This window comes from Protopterus annectens, chromosome 1.part0 (genome assembly GCF_019279795.1).
Source record: "Protopterus annectens isolate FY-2018-M chromosome 1.part0, PAN1.0, whole genome shotgun sequence".
In the NCBI taxonomy this organism is placed as follows: Eukaryota; Metazoa; Chordata; order Ceratodontiformes; family Protopteridae; genus Protopterus; species Protopterus annectens.
In genome coordinates, this window is record NC_056725.1 from 1,717,136,692 (window position 1) to 1,717,157,637 (window position 20,946).

The following is a 20,946-nucleotide window of genomic DNA, read 5'->3' on the forward strand; positions in this document are numbered from 1 at the left end:
ATCACATAGTCCCACTAAACCTACACCAACAAAATCCACACGTAGAAACACAAAAACATTCACGGTGGCTGTCAATAATAATCTGTTCAAGCAACAGAGACCTCCAAAGCAGAAACGCAAGCAACCTCCACCCCCCCCAACACAACCCAAATGACACATAGACCACAGACTCAGTGTGCCACTCAACCACAGCCCATAAGGCAAAACAATGTACCCAACACACTAGTCATAGGTGACTCTGTAGTCAGGCACACTGATGTCCCACTCATCAGGCTAAACAAGGAGAAAGTTGCTGTCAGCTGCCTGTCGGGTGCCAGGATCCGCCACATAACCCACGTACTCAGGTCTCTCAACAACAAGTACAAATATGACTCTGTCATTGTCCATGTTGGTGTGAATGACTTGAGATGTACCTCTCTGGACTACATGAAAAGAAACATGAAAGAGCTCTCAATCTTGTAGCCCGGGCAGGTATGACCCTAGCCCTGAGTAGCATCCTGCCATCACCCAGAATGATACCGCAGTACAAGGACAAAATGATTGACTTCAACAATTGGCTAAGCATCTGGTGTCATTCTAAGGGGATCCAGTATCTCTCTGACTGGAACGACATGGTTGACAGACCACGATGCTTTGCCAGAGATGGCCTGCACCTGTCACCCCTCGGAATCTGGATACTGGCTAAGGCTCTTGCCACCCCTATAGTGCCTTTTTTAGACAAGGTTCAAATGACAAATTCAACACCGTAACAGGAACGGGCAAGCAAAAACTGAGGGTAATGCTAATCAATGTTAGAAGTCTAAATCTCAAAATGCACTCCCTCGAGGCACTCCGATATCTGTGCAGTGACTGTGACCTGGTTAAAGCCTCCAGAGACCACCCCTGCATTACCAGGCTATAACTCATACCACACTTTTCGGCAATCTAAACGGCGTAGGTGTTGTCCATATTCATTAAGGATATCCACACCTCCAGGCTAGTTGCTCAGAATAATGCATCCGAGGTTACCCAAGTGCAACTAACTATGGGCAAAATTGCAATCCAAATTGTAGTTTGCTACAGATCCCCTGCCATGCCCCAGGATTCCCACTCCTCTTTTCTTGATATACTGGAAAACATTAGGGTTCAAACAAACACTCTAATAATGGGCAATTTCAACTACCCCTCCATTAATTGGGAAAACTACTCATGTACCAACTCCTTTGGGTAACGCTTTCTGGAATTCATAAATTCAATGCCCTGGATCAACTTATCCACAACCCCATCAGGGGCAACAATAACCTAGACCTAGTCATTACCAACATGAGTGACCAGTGCTTCATACCTGAAGTCAACTCCTCGTTGGTCAGATCCAACAGTAAGCTAATCACCCTCGATATCCACATCCTGCCCCAACCCCCATTAAAGAAACCATGGTAAAACATTTCATCAAAGCCAACTTCATGCTTCTTAAGACAGAAGTGGTGAACTTCATGACACCTGTGTAAATGGATAATACGGTTATGACTGCTGAATCCTACAGAAATGTACTCTATAAGCACTTACACGAGTGCATGGATCGTGCTATCCCAAACAGAATCAAGACACTATCCTCCAAAAAAGGAAGTCAATCTGGTGGGCCCCTGCCATAAACAAACTCTACCACAGAAGGAAGAAACTGTTGCAAAAGAGAGTAAAATTCCATAAGTGGAGGAGCTCTCTGGTCAGCCTCAGTAAGAAGCTGAGATCCCTTATAAGATCCTCCAAAGCTAGCTATGAAAACAAAATCACTACTGATTGTAAGGACAACCACAATGTATTCTATAGCTATGCCAAGAATCTCAATGGAAACACCCAGATCTATTCTGAGTTACAGCACAATGGCACAAAAATTACAGAACCAACTGATATTGCCAACATCCTGGCAGATAGGTTCAGTGCTAAATTTACTCCTCTCTCACCCCCTAAAGGGCCCATATATATACAGGAAGAACGCATAGTCCCTGTAATCACAACTATGCAGGTAAAAGCTGCAGTCTCTAAAGCCAAAAACACAGCATCCATGGGACCAGACAACATCCCAGGATGCATTTTACATGAACGTCAGAACGAACTGGCTCCCCACCTAAGAACCATGTTCAATAATAGCCTCACATCAGGCTTTGTGCCCACTGAATGGTGCACAGCAACAGTTATCCCACTCCACAAAGGGGGAGCCACCACTGATCTTGGGAACTATTGCCCTATTAGCCTAACGAGCCTGGTCTGTAAGGCCATGGAACGTATCATCATGGAACTCATAAACAAAGACATTGGTAACCTCCAAACTCTGGACCCCACCCAGTTCTGGTTTGTGAAAGGAAGATCATGCCTCCTGAACCTGATCGACTTCTTTGAGGCAGTCACCATAGACGTAGACGAGGGTAAGGTGGTACACACAGCCTATCTTGATCTCTCCAAGGCTTTCGACACCATCCCCCATTCTGGAATTGTAGCTAAACTCACTAAACTAGGTATAAATCCTTACGTCACAAGCTGGGTTGCCAACTGGCTCACTGACAGAACCCACACTGTAAAAGTTGCACACTCCCAATCTGACTTCAAGCCAGTGACAAGTGGAGTACCACAGGGTTCAGTCCTGGGACCTCTCCTGTTTAGTATCTACTTCTCTGAAGTACAGGCTAACACAGAAGTCCTTTGGCTAATGAAGTTTGCAGATGACTGCAAACTAGGAGCCATAGTTGAGTCTCCACATGATGTGGACATCCTACAGAAGGGCCTCACTGAGACAGATGCCTGATGTCAGAGGCGTGGCCTCAAGCTCAGTGCCAAAAAGTGTATTGTCATCCCCTTTGGTAAAAACTCTGTACCCATGAACTACCACATAGGCGGCAGTCTACTTAACGCCAAATGTGTGATAAGAAACCTTGGGACCCAGGTGGGCAGTAGTCTCTCCTTTGATAATCACATCGCTACAGTAGTCAGGAAATCCTTCTACATGGCACACCTCATCATAAAAGGGTTCTCATCCAGGAAAAAAGAGGTCATTGTTCCCCTCTACTCAACACTCATTAGACCCATTATAGAGTACAACGCTCCTTTTGGAATGTACCTCCAAAGGCATCTGCAGCAGCTGGAAAGGCCACAGAAGTACCTCACAAAGAGGATTACTGGCCTCAAACAGATGCCCTACACTGACCATCTCAAAAAACTCCAGCTTTACTCCATAGCATATCGCCTACTCTGAGGTGATCTCTGCCTAACTTATAACTCAATGTCAAACCCAGAGCTGTTGGACATGCTACACCTAAAGAAATCCCAATCCTTCCGAGCTACACGCTCTAGGGGCCTAAACCTTGTCACCACAATAAACAGGACATGCTGGAGGGATACTTTCCTGTCCAAGAGACTTCCCATACTCTGGAACAAGCTACCCATCTATGTCAAACAAAGTTCCTCATTAGCACTCTTCAAGAAAAATCTTGATGAGTGGATGGGAAATAGGAAATACACCCTGGGGATCACTTTTGTGGCTCTGCTCGACAGGGGCACAGGAAAATAACTTTCTTGGGTGACGTAAGTCAGGGAACCTTGTTGGCTAGGCTTACTTAGGTCCTTGGGCCAGTAGCCTAGTACCTACCTATGAAAATGTCTGATGTGGATAGACTGAAACTCTTTCCCCTCTGATCTATGCCTGACCTATGAGGTACTTACAAATCCAGCCTTGATGGAGCTGCTTCATATCCTCAAGACAAACAATACAAGGGTTACCCATTCTAGGGATTTAAATTTAGTCAATGAATCAAACAGAACATGCCAGAGAGATAGATATGTGTCTCAGAGATTGCTCCATCTTTGGAATAGGCTTCCTATTTATGTTAAGCAGAGTCCTTCCCTGGCCCTCTTCAAGACCAGTCTAGATCAATGGATGGGGAATCGTAAATTCACACCTAGGGTGGTGCCTGTGTCCCTTATTGATTGGGACAATCTGCAAAATCTGTAAAATACTCAAGGCATAGGCACACACTCATGATATCATCCTGCCCCTATGAGCAATATACTGGGTAAAATCAGGTTATACTGGGTATGAAATATTCAGATGTAATTTATGGAAGTACTACTTTTATTCTGTCATGTTCATTATTACAAAAATCATGTGTGAGCTTACTTAAAATAATTTAATTGTGAAATTATATCTGTCTAATTTCACTTTGCTTCATATTACCTTAACAAAGCCACAGCATGTTGTTCTATACTTGGTTCAAGAGTGGCCCATAATTTTTCTAGGCTTATTTTGACAGCAGCATTCTCTTCTGTTCCTAGGTAGAAACAAAAAACAAACAAACAAAAAAAAAACAGTCAATCATAGGTAATAACAGCATGTACTATAATTATATAACTGTATAGCTGCATTATAATTATAGGTGCATATGTGATTACTAAGCTAATGACCGCAGTGGGACATTTTAGGCCTAACCATGCTTCCCAAATGTATTTGGCAAGTTTTGATACCCTATGGTTATTTTAAGGGGTATATGTAGGTTTGGGCATGTTTGGCCATTATAAAACTTTTACCAAATAAACACCAGCTATGTACATGTGACAGTCAGGTGTCATATATGTAAGCAGTTATTGAACCATTTAGCTGTGTCAGATAAACCAAAGTATTTCCATGTGTTAAAATAAAAGCAACATTTTAGATACATGGAGGTATTCAGAATTGGCAAGTATAGTATAGTCTAGTTCTAGCCCAATGTTAATTAACACAAGCCCATCTTATTTTTTTCTAGTTGCACATAACAGGCTACACATGCCTGTGAAATAAACATTTAGTACAAAAATATTTATTTTAGATGAACATGTAGCCCCATTATACACAGCTAGGAAAGAATTAAAAACTGTCTCACATTAATTAGCTTTACATTAATATGTTATCTGAATTCCTCCCATAGTTTTTGAGGTTAATTCTGCAGTTAGTTATTTTGCAAGTTGAATATATAGCAGCTATTCTTGCATGGCACATCTTGCAAGAAAGAAATTGCTCTGAGAGTTTTTAAGAAGCAGTGGCAAAGCTCGGTTATGCAAGTAAACTTATCATCATGATAAATGTTCAATTATACAATGATCACCCATTAATATTGAAAAACGTGCATGCCGATTGGTCAGCGTGCACATCGTAAATCAGGCTTATACTAATGGAAAAGGTCTGGTCGCCCGGACTTTTTCCATTACTATAACTCTTTTTTTTTACAGCAACGGAGAATGCAAGATCTCCATTGCTTCACACTGTCTCGCTATGTTAAACGAGTTTAACATAGCGAGACAGTTTGTAAAAAGCAATGGAGATCTTGCTTTCTCCGTTGCTTTTTTCAAAACTGTCTCGCTATGTTAAATGGGTTTAACATAGCGAGACAGCTTTAAAAAAGCAACAGAGAAAGCAAGATGTCCGTTGCTTTTTTTTAAAGCTGTCTTGCTATGTTAAATCCATTTAACATAGCGAAACAGTTTGTAAAAAGCAACGGAGATCTTGCTTTCTCCGTTGCTTTTGCTCACAGCTCTGATGTACTGCGTAGGCATACGCATGCGCAGTACATCAGAACTGCCGCAGAATACCAGACAGCTGCAGAAGGGCAGCAAGGAGGCATTATACAATGCCATTATTTAAGAAAAGTAATTTTTTCTTAAATAATGTCATTGTATAATAGCAATAACCCACTTCTAGGTGTGGGTAATGCTGGATTTACCCACGGTTGGCTTTGTTTGGCCACTCGGGTGACCAAACCACACCAACCGTGGGTAAATCCAGCATTACCCACACTCAGGTGTGGGTTATTACTATAATAGACCACTGTTGAAGTAACTAAAGCAATGAGGTCATATCCTACTAAGGAGCAGACAACCAGCCAACTTCCAAAGCTTTAGGACACCTTCCATACACCGTAACCCCTTGAGGAGAGCACTATAAAGTCAGTGGTTAGGGGGCCAAAGCTTCAGAGCTTTCTTGCCTCACAGTAGAGGTGGCTAGAGCCCTGCCAGCTAGGTATGTGCTAGGATAAAGGGAAAGGTGAGATACATCTACAACCTCCATAAAACTCAAGAAAAGAATGGATATGGTGAGAGGGTGTTCTTACTACAATAGTGATTTAGTTGAACATCTACTGTTATGGTAAGTTTACTTACACATCAGTACTGTGTTCATCATTGCATCACTGCTGCAGTAGCCTAAGCTATATGAGTCTAATATCAGAGCTTAGAAAAAAAGGTAGGAGGAAGCAGGACAATAGTCTAGGAGACTCTTGAGGATAGTCCTAGCAAAGTCTGCTACGGACCTAGAGAAAGAAAGAAGTTTGTAGTGCTTGGTAATCGTGTGCACACTTGACCAAGATGCTGCATCTAGAATATTTCTAGAGTCTATCCCTTTCCAAAAAGCCACAGAAGTAGCCAAAGTCCTTGTAGAGTGGGCTCTGACACTGAATGAAGGAAGTGTCTTGTTAAGGTGAGAGTAACAAAAACCAACAGCATGAGGCAACCATTTAGAAATTGTTTGATTTGACAATGACTATCTCTTTTTAACTTCATAGGAAATAAACAGTTGATTAGAACTCCTGATGATTCTTTTCCCATCAATGTAGTATCTAAAATGCTTGTGAACAGACATCCAGACTGTGCAAAATTCATTCTCCCCTAATTTTTGGCTCTGGATAGAAAATAGTGAGAATAATAACCTGGTTTAAAGTAAACTGAAACCACTTTAGTGTAAAAAGAATGATTTGTTCTCAAAGTTATCCTGTCTTTTTGAAAGACTTATTTTATTTGATTTATTTATTTTACATTTGTTTACTAGGAAAGTCCACTGGGGCTATTGGCCCGTTTTCAGTGGAGGCCCGGAGAGAAAAGCTCCATTACAAAAGAATTTTAACAAGAGAAGAAATACATTATATAGACTTACAAACACAGATGAGGTAATTAAGCAATACATATTATAGACATAAACGGTTCAGCTACAAAGTCAGTAGCATGAAATAGCAAGTATTATACAGACAAATGATAAAATTAATACATAACAGGGGAAGAACAAGCAGAGGGAATATCAACAGAGTCACAAGCATGCTTCTTAGTACTACTGTAGTACAGTATGATTAGATTTGACATCTCCTTGTAAGAGGTTACCTAAGCAAAAAAAAAAAAAACGTATCTTGTCATAGACTGGTAAGAACACTTGAAGTTAAGTATTGTTGAAGTAACCAGAGCTATGTGGGGTCATATCCTACAAAGGAACAGTCAACCACCCAACTTCCAAAGCTTTAGGTCCAGGTCCTTTTGGATAATCTTCTTGATAAGTCAGAACAATTAGTAGCCCTATTTTCCAATACAAGAACTTCAAATCAACCTAATGATTAGGTTCAAAAGGAAAATGTTTAAGTTTTTCAGGTTTCTGTAGTACAAAATTAATATCCCAAGAAGGAGCCATCTGTCTTCTAGGCGGATGAATATGTAAAAAACTCTTTCAAAAATTATTTGACTTGAAGCAGGGTTGAAAGGGAAGATCTATGGGCAGACAAACTGAGATGTCTAAAGGTAAATCTTAATAGAGAGTAAGAAAGGGCAAAGCATAATAACTTACTTACTGGTACTGAAGAACCAGAGGCATCTGGGCCTTAAAAGTATCCTGGTTCTTGCTTTAGTACCAACTAGAAAATCTTTTTCCACTTAGTCAAATATGATTTTCTAGTAGCAGGTTTCTTTGCCTCTTTTAATATCTACTGCACATCCTCAGAAAATAGGTGCCTAAAAGATATTAAAATTCTGTCATCCATACAGTGAGCTGAAGAAATTGAAGATTGGAGTGTATCTAACAACCCCTGACCTGTGTGAGTAAGTAAATGCTGTAAGGAAGCATATGGCAACTGCTCTTGGACAAACTGAAAAAAAGGGAGGCCACTGTTGCCTGTGCCAAAAGGAAGTTACCAATATCATTTGCAGAGTCTTTCAAAATACTTAGAAGAATCAGAGGAAAGGCCATCTATAGGAATGAAAAGGCATCTGTCTCCTAGACCTTTGTACAAGGAGTCCAGAAGCAGAATTTATCTTTCTGTTGTGACTGGAGGCAAACAGATCTACTTGAGGAATTACCCACCATTGGATCAATTCCTGGAACACTCCTACATATAACTTCCAGTCATGGGTATCTGTCCTATACCTGCTCAACTTGTATGTGATAATATTCAGCTCTAATGGAATGTTAATAGCCTGGAGGGTCAGATAATGTTGAGTTTTATTTATTTTTCTTTGTTGACCAGGTTAGTCCCTCTAGGCTTCTAACCACGTTTTGAGGAAACCCAAGGTAGTATTTATATTTCTAGGGGAAATTTGTCCAGGGCATCAGGGAAACTCCACTACTCTGCAGTTGCAAGTAGAATGGTTGCATGATTGCATACTTCCTGTTGCCATTCAGAGCATAGTGGTGGCTCAGAGAAGAAGAGAGGAAGAAGAATGGTATGACAGGAGTTGTGCTGTGGTAATATTGTTTCTTTGAAGGCAGTTGAGCCTTCAGCTATCACTAATATGATGTTGGAAGTTGGCAGGAGAGAGAAGAAGAAGACAGGCAAGTCTTCTAAGTGGATTTCTGTGGACATGGTTACTGAAGGGAGAGAGAGAGAGAGAGAGAGAAGAAGCTAGTGGAGACTTCTTTACATGATAATGGCAATGCAGAAGAGAAGGGAATGAGAGAAAAGGCAGTCAAGCCTTTTACAAATTTAAAGGAGTTAATTCAGTAGCATTTATTTAGGGAAGAAGATGAACTGGAAAATGGATGTATTATTACAACTCTCCAATTGGGGCTGGGGGGGTTGTGGGATGATTTAGTAATGCACATGTTAAAATACTTGAGAAACATCAATGGGACAACCATGGCAAAGCATACATATTTAATAGACAATAAACAGATAAGCGCTTTCGGAGATGCCTCCATCAGATCAGTACAAAAATATAAAATCAGTCTGCATATAAATACACTTGAAAAACCAATTACATTAATTTAAACCTTTAACCAATTAACATTTTCTAGCCTTTAAACTAGGTTTTAAAGGTATAAAACCATTTAAACCTGGTGGAATGTCAGCTCTCAAACCAGCTATCCAGTGGGAAGGGAAGTTAGGGAAGCATCAGAAAGGGCTAATTTCATGAGAGATGGGAAAGGTAGATCTTGTTTTTCAAAGAATACTGGAGATTCAGTTAATAAGGGACAGAGAAATATATGTAAGGTTAGGATACCCTTTACTTTTAGTACTGATTTTAAATATATAAAGAATATAATACAAAATAACTGGAAGATACTATTGTCTGATGACAGGATGAAAAATATAGTAGGTGTCGTGCCAAACTTCAGCTACAAGAAAAATCGTAATTTAAAGAGTCTGTTATGTTGTAGACCAGGACCTGGTAATATGAATAATGTAGGTAAATGATATAGTGGCAAATTAGGTACATATCCATGTAAAAGATGTAAGACATGCAGGTATACTAAGACTGATAATGTGTTTGAGCATCCTGTTACCAAAAGGCTATATAAGTGCTCACACTATGTATGCTGTTCTAATATAAATGTGATTTATATAGCAACCTGTTCAGAATGCACTTCTTTTTATGTTGGTAAAACCAACAGAATGTTAAAAGAACGTATTTTACAGCATATGGGTGATATACGGAGAAATGTGCAAAGAAGTGCAGTAGCTCACCACATTAATGAATTTCCACAGCATGATTTTAAATGTATGGTTTTGGATATTTATACTCCTGCACCTAGAGGAGGTGATATAAAGAATGCCACAGATGTTAGAGACTCACTGGATAGCTGGTTTGAGAGCTGATGTTCCACCAGGCTTAAATGGTTTTATACCTTTAAACCCTATTTTAAAGGCTAGAAAATGTTAATTGGTTAATGGTTTTAATTAATGTAACTGTTTTTTCAAGTGTATTTATATGCAGACTGATTTTATATTTTTGTATTGATCTGATGAAGGAGGCATCTCTGAAAGTGCTTATCTGTTTATTGTCTATTAAATATATGTGCTTTGCCGTGGTTGTCCCATTGTTGTTTCTCAATTATTTTAACCTGCTTTTTTCTACATTGGGACTGATTTTCTCTTTGTTGCTGTTTGCATACTTTGTAGTAATGGATATGTTCATCAAAAATGAGCCTGAGACTGGGAGAGAAACTTCTTGGGATGCCAATGCCTAGGGTTACCACCTGTCCCACTTTGTGAGGGACAGTCCCTCTTTGGGCAGTTGTGTCCTGACCAAAAATATTAAGAATGGCGAATGTCCTGAGATTGTAGGACATAATTATGTCCCATATTTTATGTAATACTTGCATAAAATAGTTATTTATGTATCTAAAATACCTAAATGTTACAAGAAACAGAATAAGCAACTAAACTGCTACAAGAATAAGCTTTTATTTAGGCAAAAAAGTAAAGTTCTATCCTTTGTACTGACCGTGGGTATGTGTCGGCCTGTAAAATCTGATATGTGTCCCGAAAGTGTACCACTTTGGCCATTTGAAAAGGTGGCAACCCTAGATGCCATTATGGACAAAATTCAAATGGAAGAAGTACATAACATCATAAAGAAAAAAATCCTATGCAGAAATGGTGAGGGGAAGCAAATAAAAGAGAAAAGAAGATACTAGCAGTGCAGGGGTAAAGGTGAAAAAAAAAAGGTTTCACTGTAAGAATTTCCAGAAAAGAAGCTGAAGGCATGGACAAGTATAATGTTTGGGGTAATGTAATAATGTTTTTTGGTACAAAGGCATCTGAGAAAGACTATTATGCATGGAATGGGTATGTTTAAAGCATGTAGTAAAGAACCAAGAAAAAATGCATATTCAATTCAGAATGGAAGTGGAAAAAGAGACTTTAAAAGAACATTTAAAGAATATATGTAAAGATGAAAACCAAAAAAGAGCACTAATTTTGTGAGTCCTCAGATACAGTTTATTGGAAGAAAAGTTTAGCGCTTTCGTCAACTCAATTGACTTCTTCAGAACAAGAGAATATCAAACAAAGTGAATTTAAATAGTAAATGCTTTACAATAATTGGTTCTTTTTCCACCAATAATAAGGCTGTAAATTGCCTATTCATGAATATCTAATTCAACTCATAAATATTAAATACATGATGTTAAAAAACACCACTAAAACTTGTTCTGTTTTACTACAATAAATTCAGAAATGTAAAAAGTTCAATCTGAATTTATAAAATTGTAATAATATGTACAAACACCCAACAAACCTTATTAAATGTTGAAAAACAAATATACAGATGTATATATATATAAAATAAAAACTATCAAACTTGCCCTGCCTTCTCTTTTAAAATTGGCAGAATGGTCAAGTGCTCATTTAAACCTGGGGGGAAATCAGCAGCTAACCTTAGCTGCCACAATAATTATTTTTTGTTTAAGACATTTTGCCAATCTCCCCCCTGCTTTCAATATAAACAAGATCAAGAATAGCAAACTTAAAACCACAAAAGTCAGCACATAACGTACTATGTTTGTATAAAGCATTGGTTTCCTTTTTGTTTTTTATGTCGTATAAATGTTCATATATCCTAGTTTTAAATAACCTCTCCGTCTTTCCAACATAAAATGAAGTACAAGTGTTACACCTAGCAATGTACACCAGCTTACTGGAAAGACAACTGCCCCTTCTCAAAAATACAGTACTTTTGTTTTGATTGTCAATATTGTTGGAGCTGTCCTGCAAAATATATGAACAGTAGGAACATCTGCCACAAGGTCTATTCCCACTCAGTTTCATCTGTGTACCTTGATTATTGGTACCTCTCTCCAGGACTGACTTTAGGTTAGGACCTATTTTGGTAGAAAAAAATAGGTTTATCACCCACCACCTGGAACACTTCACTATTAGTTTTAAAAATATTCCAATTTCTACACAATATTCCCTTTACTTGAGGATACAATGGACTGTATTGAACAACACATGCTTGATGAAAGTCAATTTTATTTTCATTATCAATACTTGCCATCATATTGTTAATCTGGTTAAGTCCCTTTCCCAACAATGGTGTATATTTTTTGCCCCATTCGTCCAAGACTCCTGTAAGAATATGGTTAATAAACTCACCAGGGTACCCCCTCTCAAGGAACATGTCCTTCAAAAATGCAAATTCATGGATTACATCACTTTTTAAGGATGTCATCCTTGCAACCTTGATGGCCTGACCTTTGATAATACTTTTCTTTTGAAATGTGGGATGGTGACTATCAAAATGTAAATAACTATTGCAAAAGTTTTTTTTACGATATATTCTAGAAATAAATTTATCTTTGCCCTTTAATATCTTGGTATTGAAGTAATTAATTTCTTGTTCATGAAAATCAAAAGTGAATTTTAAAAAATTAGTAGTCTCATTTAAATATTGGATGAATAATGGTATGGTTTCAGAAGTTCCTTTCCATAAAATAAAAATATCATCCAAAAATCTACTATAAAATAATACATTGGAAAAAAACTCACTTTGAAAAACATATTCTCTTCCCCAACCCAACAAAACCAAGTTTGCATATAAAGGGGCACAGGCAGCTCCCATTGCAACTCCCTTTAATTGTTGGAAATATTCCCCCTCAAAATATATATAGTTATTTTCCAAGATAAGACTCATTAGTTAACATATTAAACTAATTTCATCAGCAGGCAAGGAGGAACAAGTAAAGAGTACTTCTTCAAAGAAGCTTAAACCTTCCTGTTTAGGAATACAGGAAAATAGATCCTGAACATCTATAGTAAGGAAAATACAATTGGGGCACCACAATTCACTTTTTAATTGACCAAGAAAATCCCAGGAGTCCTTTACTAGGTGTGGAAACTGTTCTGCAATATGCTTTAATTTCTTATCTACATATACAGCCAGGTTGTGTGTTTTAGAGCCTGCAGCTGCTACAATCGGCCTAAAAGGTGGTTTTTCAACATTCTTATGCACCTTAGGTATACCAAAAAAGACAGGAATTTTAGGATGTATATTCAAAAGAAAATCATAATCTGCCTTGGAAATCCTTTGGTCCATAAGATATTCATACAGAAAACTATCCACCCTTTGATAAGAAATATGTATTTCATTCTTAGAACATGGAGAATAATTTTCAACATTGAACAGGATATCCTGCATAGTATTGGTATAATCCTCAGAATTATATAATATAATTCCTCCACCCTTATCAGGTGTCATAATATGTATACTCCTGTCCTCTCTTAGATCTTTTAACAAACTTTTTTTCTTTTTTACTTAAATTGGAGAATATTCTTATTTTCTCTCCCCACATCTTATAAATATCTTTCTTAACAGTTTTTTCAAAGGCAGTTATTTGTGGCTAGAAGGGGGGATTAAAGATACTACTTTTCCTAAAAATTTTATTGGAATTATCCTTATTTGAAAACATTATTTTTAAATTCAGTTTTCTCAAGTACAATTGTATATCCACCATTGTTTCTGCTATATCTGGTATTTTGGTAGGGACAAATTTAAATCCCTTTGAAAATAGGGAGAAAAATTCTTCAGTAATAATCGTATCAGTATAATTATATATGTGGAACCCATTCAATGTATATCGAATATTATTATTTTGCTTCATTGAGACTGGTGCATCTACCACCTGGGAAAACCTTTGTGTTGTTGCGCTGCTTTGCTGTAAGTTTGATATGTCTCTTGTTTCCGGCTGGCTATTCTTTCTGAGCATCTTGGTAGTGGAAAATCCTGGTAGTCCTCTAAATTACCCCTATCTTCCTCAATAAAATGTTCATCTTCACACATCAATTCAAAATTTACATTATCAATATTACTCTCTTCATGTGGTCTACAAGGTAAATGACCATCCTCACCTTCATAATTAAAAAACAGTTTATCAATGGGTTACACCTTACATTGGTTATACTGTCTAAAATCTCTATCAAGCTTTTTCACTTTTTTATTAAATATATCATCACATTTCTTATCAACTCTACTAATAATTTTATAATAAAAATTATCGTATTGAGTGAACAATAAATCACTAAAAATAATTTCATTCAAATCATTGACTTCCTTCCAAAGCCTTTTTTCCAATTGTTCATAATAAAATATACTCTTGTTAAGTAATTCCAACCCCCACTTATCAAACATGGTGGTAAAGGCTTTGATAATTTCAGTATTATAATATATCCCAAAAGGGAACTTAAAAACCCTTAGCCCCTGCGGAACCACTTTATTCCTAATACATTCATTCATATAACAAATCTCCATTTGACACATTTTAAATTTAAATAACTTTTTTTCAAAAGTATAAATCATATCCTTTAATGATTTAAACCTAAAGTGTCCAGTATCTTTGTTATCAAATGTCCCTGTTGGTACTTTGAGACTAGAAGAAGAAAAAGAAAAATGTTTCTTGAACAAAATGCCATAATGTTCTTAACTTTGTTTCCCAACAGACTGTCCTTTGTACAACCAGTCTTCTTACAGGCACATACAGAACAAGCATTTGTACCCTGTTGGATATTGTCTTTGCCACTAGCATTAAACTCTCGACTAGGGTGTACAGCTTTACCAGCAGCATTTAAATTAAAAACATTAGTACCTGTAGAGTGCATGTCCTGTTGGCATGCTGAATTCAAATTTGGGTTATCGTCGGATATAACCTCTATCTCATTGTCGAAATGTACCGCACAGTTGCCTTTGGAAATGCTCCTAAAAGAAAAAGGAGCCGAACCATCTCTATTTTCACCAGTATGACTTCCCTCACAGGAGGAACGCCGTTCAGGTTCACCATGATGAACCTGTGCTGTCGCAATGACATCACCATGTTTCTTAAAATGGCAAGGCGATGGATTAGGACTGCAGACTGAATTCTCCTGGCCAGTGCATACATTGCCCTTTTTAGAAGCATTGGCATTTGTAGAACACCCAGAATCACACTGCCATGTTTGAGAAAGCAACTCGATGAGGTGAGTTAATTCTCCCTTCAAGTCAGCCACATCTTTCTTAATTAATAAAAGTTCAGCTTGTTGCCAGAGTCGAAAATAGGGGAAAGATTTAAAGCTTCCGGGGACTCCATAACAACCAGCACCACTAACAAAACACCCGAACCAAAAAGGTGGTGCAACAGTGCTCAAAACAAAACTAGAAAACCAAAAAAGAACACTAATGTTGTGAGTCCTCAATTACAGTTTATTGGAATAAAAGGATAGCGCTTTTGTCAACTCAATTGACTTCTTCAGAACAAGAGAATATCAAACAAAGTGAATTTAAATAGTAAATCCTTTACAATAATTGGTTCTTTTTCCATCAATAATAATGTAACTGGTTTTTCAAGTGTATTTATATGCAGACTGATTTTATATTTTTGTATTGCTCTGATGAAGGAGGCATCTCCGAAAGTGCTTATCTGTTTATTGTCTATTAAATATGTGCTTTGCCGTGGTTGTCCCATTGTTGTTTCTCAATTATTTTAACCTGCTTTTTTCTACATTGGGACTGATTTTCTCTTTGTTGCTGTTTGCTTACTTTATAGTAATGGATATGTTCATCAAAAGTGAGCCTGTGACTGGGAGAGAAACTTCTTGGGATGACATTATGGACAAAATTCAAATGGAAGAAATACATAACATCATAAAGAAAAAAATCCTATGCAGAAATGGTGAGGGGAAGCAAATAAAAGAGAAAAGAAAATACTAGCACTACAGGGGTAAGGGTGAAAAAAGGTTTCACTATAAGAATTTCCAGAAAAGAAGCTGAAGGCATGGACAAGTATAATGTTTGGGGTAATGTAATAATGCTTTTTGGTACAAAGGCATCTGAGAAAGACTGTTATCCATGGAACGGGTATGTGTAAAGCATGTAGTAAAGAACCAAGAAAAGATGCATATTCAATTCAGAATGGAAGTGCAAAAAGAGACTTTAAAAGAACATTCAAAGAATATATGTAAAAAATGTTATAGACATTTTGAAAATGTATGATAACAGAAGTTTATGGAAAGGGGGATAGGATTGTAATATAATATTAAAAATGGACAATGAAAATATTGTACGTCTTCCTAGTAAATAAATGTCAATGGTGATAAAGGTGTTGTGAAATATTGTTTTGAACCAAAAAAAGTACAGTTGTGTACAATATCATAAATGTAGATGTTCGAGTGTATTCACTGTTGCAGTCATCACATTTGGGTTATCTGCTTGCAGTAGCCCTCAGTCGGCCTGATTATCAAAGTCTTGAGTCCTGCATCGGTTGATGTCTCATCTTCCATGACGTCAGGTCATCAGGGGTATAAAGCATGCAGTCGATGCCATTACATAATTTTTTTCTTGCCCCAGATGTCAGGGGTCCCCATAATGGGAAGCAATTATATACAAGGTTACACCTCCAACAAAAAAGCAAATACACCAAAAAGCTTTAAGCATAGTAAACAAGAATAGAGGTATAGTCAATTGAAGTCAGGGGCCAGGAGGGAGGGTAACCAGGACTGCAACAGTGAATACACTCGAACATCTACATTTATGGTAAGTGTACACAACTGTACTATGTTCTTCTGTTTCACTGTTGCAGTCATCACATTTAGGTAGAATCCCAAAGCTAAGGATGGGAGGAGGTAATTGAATAGCATTAGGATCAGCTATAAGGCACTGCAAGACTGCAGTGGCAAAGCCAGCTCTGGATTTAGAAAAAAATTGGCAAGTGGTAATTCTTGGTGAAGGTATGTACAGAACTCCAGATAGCAGCTTCTAGGATGTCCCTGGTAGGGAAACCTCTGAGAAAGGCTGTAGAGGCAGATGCAGCCTTGGTTGAATGTGGTCTTATCCCCCGTGGGATAGGTTTTCCATGATGCTTATAGCAGAAATGAATGCAGTGGCCTATCCACTTAGAAATGGCTTGCTTTGAAATGGCCTTCCCCTCTGCCCCTGCAGCAAATGCAACCAGCAGCTGTTCAGATTTCCTGAGAGGTTTTGTCCGGTCCAAGTAAAATCTAAGTTGTCTGTGCACATCCAAGGAGTGTAGTATTCATTCCCCGTTGTTCTGTGGATTAAAAAAGAAGGTTGGCAAATGAATGGACTGATTAAGGGCCACACTGGATACCACCTTGGGCATGAAGGATGGCTTGGTCCTGAGGGACACCCTGTCCACATGAAAGATGATGAAAGGCTCCACTGCCATGAGGGCCTGTAATTCAGACACCCTTCTTGCTGAAGTGATGACTAGAAGGAAAGCTGTTTTCCAAGAAAGGAATTTCAACTCTGCATTTTCAGCAGGCTCAAAGGGAGGTAGAGTGAGCTTTTCCAATAAGAAGTTAAGGTCCCTGGCTGGAGTAGATGCTCTCCTAGGTGGCCTTAAGTTTTTAGCCCCTCTGAGGAACTGCTTCAGCAGTGGATGAGAGAAGAGGGGTGGTTCTGTACTGTAATGAGCTGAAATGGCTGAGGCATGAATTTTGATGGAGGAAAAGGAAAGGCCCTTGTGAAGCATCTCAGTTAAGTATTGAAGAATCTGAGGTAAATTGGGCGCTGCTGTGGCCATCCCTTGAGTTTGGTTCCAGGAACAGAATCTTTTCCATTTTTCAGCATAGGATTTTCTAGTACTAGGCCTCCTTGCCTCCAGAATGACATCCATCACTTGTTTACTGAGGGATGGTAACTGAGAGATCAGGTAATTAGCCAGGCTGCCAGGTTCAGGGTTTGAAGCTGTAGGTGCAGACTCTGGCCCTCCTGCTGGGACAGCAGGGCAGGGGTCTGAGGCAGGTGTCATGGTGCCAGCAGTGACACACTGCGCAAGAGGGGGTACCAGTGTTGGCATGGCCAGTCTGGTGCAATCAGTATTTTCCTTGGTTTGTCCTGTTTGATCTTTAGTAGTACTTTGGAGAGGAGAGGCAGAGGGAGAAAGGAATAAACTGATAGGTTTTTCCTGGTAAAGGACAGGGCATCCACTTTCCAAGCTAGCTTGTGGGGAGTCCTTGTGCAGAATTTGTCCAATTGGTAGTTCTGGGGAGAGGCAAACAGGTCTATCTCTGGGCTCCCCCATTTTTTTCTCAACATGATGAATATCTTTGGTTCCAGTTTCCACTTGTGTGAGTCCATGAGATTTCTGCTTAGGTCATCTGCCAGTGTATTTAGTTTTCCTGGCAGGAATTGATCCTGTAGGTGCACTTGGTAGCTCAAGGCTGTGTTCCACAGAGCCACAGCTAGTCTGCAGAGAGGGTATGAGTGGGTTCCTCCCTGCTTGTTTATGTACAACATAACAGTGGTGCTGTCCGTCTTTACTAATAATTGGTAATCTGAATTAGACAATTGTCCAGGTATGGGTATATTTGAATATTTGAATATTTCTTTGCCTGCAAAATGCAATGACTGGAGCTAGGCACTTGTGAATACCCTGGGTTCAGTAGATAAGCCAAAGGGCAGTGCAGAGAACTGATAGTGCATGTAGCCTGCTTTGAAGCGTAGGTATCTTCTGCAAGATTCCCTTATTGGGATGTGCAGGTAGGCTTCCTTTAAATCCAGTGTTGCAAACAAGGCATCCTTGCCTAGCATAGGAAGCAGCTGATGAAGAGTTAGCATCTTGAATTTTGGAATTACCAAAAATATGTTTAGGATAGATAGGTCCAGGATAGGACACTTAGAATTGTCTTTTCTGGGTAACAGAAAAAGTCTTGAGTAGAAACCTTGTCCCCATTCTTCTTCTGGGACAGGCTGAATAGCCCTGGTACTTAAAAGAGAGAGAACTTGCTTTTGAGCCTCTGCCCACTGATTTGGGGGTAGGACTGGCCAACTGTTTGGGGTTGGTAAGGAGTGGAAGTGGAATCTGTATCCTTGGGAAACTATATTTAAAACCCATTTGTTCTGGGTAATGAGTTCCCAATCTTTTTGCCTGCAGGGCAATCTTTCCCCCTAAAGGAACAGTCAGTTGTGCAGGGCTTGGAAGGTCTAAAGTTAGGTCATTGAGACAGTTTACCATAGGGGGGATTCTTACTACTCCCTGCTTTGGAAGTGGGAACCCCCCACTGCTTAGTCCTGTGAGTACCTTGGGACTGCAGCCTGGGTGTTCTGCTGGTTTTGGGTTTGGACTGAGAAGGCCTGGAAGAGGCAGGAAAGGACCAATTCTTAGAGGGCCAATGCCTACTAAATCTGGGAGGCTGTACTTGCAGGAAATCTTTAACAGTTTGCATAGACTTAGGTTTTTCCTCCATCTTTTTAAGTACTTCTTCTGCTTTGTTGCCAAACAAGCGGTCTTGGATTAAGGGGTCATCCAGCAATTTAGCTTTAACATGATCTGGTAAAGATTGCTCCTTAAGCCAAACATGCCTTCTAAGTACAGCAGCCCTGCAAGATGTCTCTAATTAATCAAAACCACATTGCAAAGTATGTTTTCCAACTTGTTCAGCAGAATGCATTAAATCCTGTAAATCTTTATTTTCAGCACAGTCAGGAATCAACATCAGTTTCTGTTTAAGCAATCCAATAATATGCTGCTGATACTTTAACATATGAAACTGGCATTTTAAGGCCCTAATAGCCAAGGTTGCAGAAGTGTATATCTTCTTACCCCATCTATCCAGTGCCCTGGATTCTCTATCAGAGGGGGTAGTATTTTTGGCAGTAGTAGCCTTAATGCCCTTGGGTCCCTGTGAAATGGTCTCAGGATCCACAGTAGGATTTTTAAAGAGGAACATGTGAGAGTCAGGAACCCCGTAATACCTATCAGGTTTTCTGTGAGCAGAAGGTTAAGAGTCAGGGGCCAGACTAGATTCTGAGAAGGCATCATCAACAATGTCCAGTACAGGAGGGATAGCTAAAGGCCTGTGTTGGGGCAGGAGTAAAAAATCCCTAAGCCTCTTTTTGGAGTTAGAGTAATCCTGGCTTTCCCAGCGAAAATGCTCCCTAAGAGTATGCAAGGTTTCACCAAAAGGGAAATCCTCTGGAGGGGAAGCAGAGGGAATGGAGTCCTCTGCATTAGAATCCTCATAGGTAGATAAGGGTAAATCCTGGTCATCAGAGGAAACAAAATTTCAGAGTCCTGATCAGAAGAATCAGAAGGCAAATTAGTCCTAGTTCTCTTAGAGGGGGAAGGGTGGCTTCCCCTGATTAGAGTAATAAGGTCTTCAGCCATTTTTATCATTTGTTTTTTTAGGCATAGGGGCCTGACCACGTGGTCTGGGTGTCAGTTTTCTAGGCATGGATCGAGTTTTAGCCCTTGAGGGAGAAGATGGCGTCGGTTTAATATGCAAGTCAGTAGGCCTGAATGCACCCTCAGAAGCCGGTTCCTGTACAGCGGCTCCAGACCCATCCAAGGTAGAAACATCCACAGGTTCGACAGTCGAAGAAGCATCTCGCTGCATACCACACTCTGAAGTAGTGGGTATCAGTGGCTGCAAAAGCACCTCACTGAGTACCGGCAAAGTGGTGACTAGCTTAAGAGAAGCGTCATCGGCAGCTTTGGACCTATGCAGTCTGTCTCTGTCTTTATCTTTGCGTTTTGTCGGAATGTCGGTAGTCGGGTGGATTACCGAAGCCATTTCTGGATAATTGAATTGAGTACCAAAATATTTAGAAGCATAAATAAATCAACGACGGATAGTTCAAAGTTTGAATAAGGCACAAAACCGACAGTGAGGTACGTTGTGGTCTGGGCTTAAGCAAGGAATGCAGTATGAATTAAAATCTTTATGAGGTATTTGCTTTCCACAAGAAATACAATTATTAACTTTTACTGACATCGGTTTAGAGCAAGAAAAAGGTTCCCCAATGGGTTACTTTGCTTAGTTAAAGACTTCGGTTCTGAAACTCGAAAATGAAAATATCAGGAGTCGACCAACTAGCACTTGCGAACTGCTTCTGCTTCGGGCACCGCATGGCAAGAAAGACTGATGTAATGATGTCGGCTGCATGCTTTATACCCCTGATGACCTGACGTCATGGAAGATGAGA

At 39.2% G+C, this 20,946-nt stretch overlaps 1 protein-coding gene across 1 annotated transcript in view; it reads right to left on the reverse strand.

The window, feature by feature from the left end:
- The window catches only part of ADGB (androglobin), a 4,124,629-nt gene that overhangs the window by 1,287,580 nt on the left and 2,816,103 nt on the right, over window positions 1-20,946 (reverse strand). The window contains exon 24 of the mRNA XM_044074542.1: window positions 4,205-4,298. Coding sequence (XP_043930477.1) covers window positions 4,205-4,298 — 94 coding nt within the window. The remainder of the gene's footprint in view (window positions 1-4,204; window positions 4,299-20,946) is intronic.